The 6,000-nt window shown below is 39.0% G+C and overlaps 1 protein-coding gene across 2 annotated transcripts in view; it reads left to right on the plus strand.

Moving 5' to 3' along the window:
• The window catches only part of LOC109477883 (heparan-sulfate 6-O-sulfotransferase 2-like), a 45,829-nt gene extending 40,498 nt beyond the window's left edge, over positions 1 to 5,331 (plus strand). For both annotated transcript variants that reach the window (XM_019779338.1, XM_019779339.1), the window contains one exon: positions 4,124 to 5,331. In XM_019779338.1, coding sequence (XP_019634897.1) covers positions 4,124 to 4,733 — 610 coding nt within the window. In that variant the 3' untranslated portion in view covers positions 4,734 to 5,331. The remainder of the gene's footprint in view (positions 1 to 4,123) is intronic.
• The last annotated feature ends 669 nt before the right edge of the window (positions 5,332 to 6,000 follow it).

Consider the following 6,000-nt stretch of genomic DNA (forward strand, 5'->3'; position numbering starts at 1 on the left):
ACATGAACCTTTGAAAGTTCTCGACATGTGTGTAATTTTGACGGATGAGCGACTCATGACAAATGTGCATATTCACCTCTTTAATCCGTACAAAACCTCAATTCAGCCTTGTACTATAATGTTTTCCTTTTTTAATCCTTAAACCATAAGTCAAGTATATACAGCTTCTGTTCCACACATGAACCCTTGAAAGTTCTTGACGTGTGTAATTTTGACGGATGAGCGACTCATGGCAAATGTGCATATTCACCTCTTTAATCCGTACAAAACCTCAATTCAGCCTTGTGCTACAATGTTTTTGTTTAATCCACAAACCATAAGTCAAGTATATACAGCTTGTGTTCTACACATGAACCTTTGAAAGTTCTTGACGTGTGTAATTTTGACGGATGAGCGACTCATGGCAAATGTGCATATTCACCTCTTTAAACCTCAATTCAGCCTTGTACTATAATATTTTCTTTTTTTAATCCACAAACCATAAGTCAAGTATATACAGCTTGTGTTCCACACATGAACCTTTGAAAGTTCTTGACATGTGTGTAATTTTGACGGATGAGCGACTCAGACTCCCCTTCGGCAGACTCAGCTGGAAAATTAACAATTTTCTGCTGGATGAACAGGACTAGTTACTGTGACCTACTAACATTAAACTTCGCTGCTGGGCTTGTCTGGCATCTCACGTCAACTCTCGTAATTCCGCCTGGCACACTATAAGACCTGAATAAACACATCTAGAACCATGCACCCTGATATCTTTTAAGTTGTTCAAGACATTCTTGAGAAGAATAACACCATTTCTTGTAGTGGTCTTAGAGTGCCCTGAAGAGGTATCAGAATTGACATTATCAGTTTTCCAATCTCTGAAAACTGTACCGTTTTTGTTATGCATTGAGACTGAGTGTACTATGACTGGATATTTCTTACAACATTGTCACCACTTGAATGGTGCTAAAACATTACAGATATAGCAGAACAGTAATGTCTTTGCATAGTGCAGGAATTTCCCTGCTGTCCTCTCATATTTGATTACATGTACAAATGTATTTGGCCCATAGTCACATTTTTCCCTCCAGTGGTTGTGGTTGACATTCAAAAGGATACTACCGGCAGGTGGCCTTTACTACAACCTCATACTGTGTAACTTAAATCCTATAACTGAGTTGTTTTCGGGTGAAATGTGTAATGAAGCAACTTTGACAATTACATGTATGTGTGGCCCAGCAAGATCATTGAATAAACATGTGTTGCTGTACCAAAGTCGGTAAATGTTAGTCCATTCTGCTTACAGTTGATGATGGAGCTAGAAAAGATTGATCAGCTTGAAAAATTATGTCCCTTGCAGGGGTCCACCCCCCAAAAAGTCTAGGGTCGGCAGGTTTTTCTAGGGTCGGTCGGGAAACAGGAAACACAACATTTTTTTCCTAGGCCTAACAGATGTGTAGGTTTAAATCAATAAACACAGCTGCTACCAAATATGTATCTCTTCAGTTCTGACTTATTTGCCATGGGAAACTATAAGCATCAACCCTGCAGACTAGTAATAACCAATGTTACAGTACTGGGGATGTAGCCATTGATTTTAACCCGGAGACCAGACATTATGTCACACCTCAACGAGCTGGAATGATAGATAGACGTTATAAATACAAGGCTTAAACCTCGGATAATAATATTAAAGATACCATCAGCACTTAAAGGTGTCGTGAGCACTTAAATCATGACGGATTTGTTTTTTTTCTCGGTCCATCAAAATTTGAAGATTTAGGCCACATCAGTTTGATGTTGGTCCTTGGATTTTGTAGAGTGAACTGAAATGAAATTTCAACATAAAACAGATCTAGACTCTGAGGTAAACATTTTCACCTTGGATGCAAGTTTTGTTCTACTCTCTCTCTCTCTTTATATATATATATATATATACATGTATGACTGTCCTTTTTCTAAAATTCTACTCAGGCCACACCAATTTAATATGTTGGTTCTCTGATTTTTCAGATAAAATATGAAGTGACAGGGCAAACAAAAAAAAACAGGTCAAGGCATCCTATTATAGCCCCAAATGCTACAATAGGAGCCGTGAAGTCAACACAAAAGACTGGGTTAATATCTAAACAATGAATTTTGAACTTTTAAAACCACTGCATTGATAGATGGAAAAACTGTAACAACAAGAAAGACTTTCCTCAACTGTTGGTTCAAAATATTGAGTTGATTCAGAACCAGAATCTTTTTTTTTTTTGCAAATCAGAAAAAAAGGAAGAGGCGAATCCAAGAGCTAACAAATTAAATTGGTATGGCCTTAAAACTTTACGAGGACCAAGGTAATAAATTCAGTGTGGCCTTATTGATGGATGATCTCCGATATGTTGTCTGGATTTTGATGATTTCTGAGTTATTTGACAGAAATCCCCTCCAAGGCCGGACCGTTTAGACTCACATCAGCACCTTTCCTTATGTACAAATTGATCCTCGCTGTGAGTAATCAATAGTAGATGCACCAACAAAAATCAGGATCCATCCTGCTCATCTATAACTATCAGTGGTGCTTCAGAAATTGTATCAGACATTCTGTAGATACATTTTTAGATGACATTTAGTTTTTGTATTTTTTTCTGACATCTAAGTGTGCTCATCCACAAAACCCTTTGCCACACTAGGTGCCAAGCTTTTGAAAAATCCATCCCTTTAAATATTGATTATCTAGAATATCTTACATAATGCTCTGCCCCTTGGGAAGTCATTCTTCAGGTTTCTAAAGATAAGGAAGATGCTTATGTTCATTGTTATGCTCATAGCCTGGATATAAGGCTTTCAGGCTTTATAATTTAGTACAATGTATCCTCTCTCTCTCTCTGTCACTTCTCTTTTGGCAGGATCACCCAAGAGAGCTGCCATTCAGGCTTTTTTTGACAGAAAAGAGCATACTAAAGCTAAACAGGGTTGCATCCAGGCTACACCTTACACACTTTGCCAGTTAAGTCTTCTGTGTAGTATGGCAATTTACAGCAATGTAGTTGATGTACAACATTTGTCTCTATAATGATAATGTCCACAGGGCTTGTAGCGGGATCAGCATCACATGCATTTGTACACGTTATCAATCATTTTAGTCTAATCCTTGGAAATGGTGCTATTTCTGGGATGTTCTACACCCAACAGGGTCTCACAATGTCACAATTTCAGACCTGCCCTTTCTGACAACCACAGTGATAAATTCAGCAGCTTTAAAATAAGAGCCTTTCCTCGGTACATGAAATAAAGGCATCCATAATCAGAAAAGGGCCAGCTCAGCATGTAGGGCCTTTAATGTTTACATGACCAGCACTTAACCATAGATATTGGATATAAATGGTAGTGACGGGCGTATATATATGCATGAAAGGACACTCCCGTCTCTTAATCCAGCGGACTTAAATGGAGAATACCTACGGGACTAGTTCCATTTTTTCCCCCTGACAAGCTGGCGCCGAGATTTATGGCGTCTTTTATGATGGTGCATTATGCCGCATTGTCCCGACTTTTAAGGACAAGTCAGGCCAGGCCTTTGATGGATGACTTTTGCCCTAGCAGCCTTCAGACCAACAAGTAGTTTGGTCACAAAGTTAATGTACCAATTATCTGTAGGGCAGGGAGCTTGTCTGGTATCTCTCTTTGAGAACTTACAATGTAGAACTTAGCTGAAAGTCTATATGTATGCCTTGATGGAACTGATGGGTAGATTATTTTCATCCACATGCTTTCACTCCCAATAATCCTTCACGTGTATGTGTGAGCATGTTATATAGATCCCACCACAGTGAAGGAAAAGAGTACTAGTAGTGTTCTATCCAAGTGTGAGTAGATCAAACCTTACGGTTTTGTCTGATGCAGCTTGTACTTACTGTGCAAAACTGGTGCACACGTGTTATGCCTAAAGGCAGCTTACTGCATACTTACAAAAAACAAAGAAATAAAATGAGTTGCTATTAAGTCTTGCCAATAAACAGATCAAGCAACTGGATATGACTTTGGAAATGGTCAGAACTTTCAGGTAGCATCCACTACCTTTCGTCAGTGACACTTATATTATAACAGGAGAATTGCAGGAGTTGCTGTAAAGTCTGTTTTGTATTTGCCACAGGTATTTCTACATCACGATGCTGCGGGAACCTGTGGCCAGATACCTGAGCGAATGGCGCCACGTACAGCGGGGAGCCACGTGGAAAACTTCTCGACACATGTGCGACGGAAGAATGCCAACAGAAAAGGAGCTGCCATCTTGTTTCGACGACAACTGGGTGGGTGTTGGCTTGGACGAGTTCACAGATTGTCCGTGGAACCTCGCAAACAATCGCCAGACCCGCATGCTGGCAGACTTGAGCCTTGTCGGCTGCTACAACACATCCCGCGTAAGTCAGGAGCAGAGAAACCGCATTCTTCTGGGAAGTGCGAAGACCAATCTGCGGCGGATGGCGTTCTTTGGCCTCACAGAATTCCAGAAGAAAAGCCAGTACATGTTTGAAAGGACATTTAATTTGAAATTTATAGACTCTTTCAACCAACAGAATGGCACAACAGCAGGAAGAACACCCATCTCAGAGGACCAAAAAAGGAGAGTAGAAGAACTTAACGCCCTTGACATTGAACTTTACGACTATGCCAAAGACTTATTTTTACAGAGACTAGAGCGGCTAAAGCAGCACGACCCAGACTACTATGATTATGTAGATGAGGAGGTAGCCAACTGGTGAAACTCTTTCAAGACGATTTGCATACTTTTAACCATCAGTAAATCTTGAATGCATTGCCACAATTGCCACATGAAGAATGGGACAATGTAACAATACCATGTTTACCTGACCCTTACTCAAGATAATGATAAACTTTGGACCATTGAATGAAGTATGTTCAGAAGCAGTGTCTGAATATGTTACAATAGACGTGTAACAACAATACAGTCCATTGGTGCTTCATGAAGTTTGATGGTACACATAACCTTTTGTCTGCTGCCAACAGTGAATGCAAGCTTGATTTCATGTATGACATCTCAAATCAAAATTGATTTTTGCTTACCCCTCTCTAAAAGTTGGCTTCTTTCTCAATATGATGATCCACAGCAAAATTGCGACAAGTTACTAAAATTCCACCATAAAATGTCATACTTATTTTTTACTCTTTGTCCTCTGAAGCTGTAAATGTTTTGACCATCATCAAACTAAAACAATGAGAACTCTCTATACCCTTAATTCTGTCACTCGTGAAATGAAGATTGCACAACACCTATCCAGACTTAAACTTTAAATAAAATCTTGGCAGCTGAGCAGTCATCAGATCACTGTGACACTTGTACAAAGCACAGTTGGTGCACTGTGTGCACTTACTCTTACTAGAAACTTTCAAAGTCTATCTCAGTCCCACCTTGAACAGATTCTGAAGTACATTATGTGTTTGTACGTTGTACATTGTATACCAGGTCCCACCAGCAATCACACAGAGTGTAATTATGTCAACAATTTACAATGACTATGGCTTAAAATTCTACACTTATATTCCCTTGTATCAAGAGGCAATTGAGTGACACTGTCAATAACAGATGTCTGGATCAAGACTCCAGGTTTCTTCACCTGTTGTAGTAATACCTGTAAAATAGAGAAAAACACATAAAAATTACCGATATCCAAGAAATTTCATTTCATGTGGTAATGTCTTTTTTTTCAGATGGCCATTTTTAATTTGCCTGTCCTTATTTTTGAATACCAACTTTTTGATACTTACCAAATACTCAACTTCTAGTTATCTACACAAAATCATCCCCACATCTCCATCTCATTCTAAAAGGTAAAGTACTAAAGAACATCAAGAATTCTGGAACTTCTCATTATTGTGTCCTGACTTACCTCTGTACTGAAATGATATGTCAAAGTTCATGTGGCAAGGCATGCATGTTGAGAACAAAATGTAAATATAGTATATACTTTTGTAAAAAAAAAACTGAGCCATATGGGATGAGAAGGAGTC

The sequence above is a fragment of the Branchiostoma belcheri genome, unplaced genomic scaffold (genome assembly GCF_001625305.1).
Source record: "Branchiostoma belcheri isolate BF01 breed outbred unplaced genomic scaffold, Haploidv18h27 scaffold41, whole genome shotgun sequence".
Taxonomy (NCBI): Eukaryota; Metazoa; Chordata; class Leptocardii; order Amphioxiformes; family Branchiostomatidae; genus Branchiostoma; species Branchiostoma belcheri.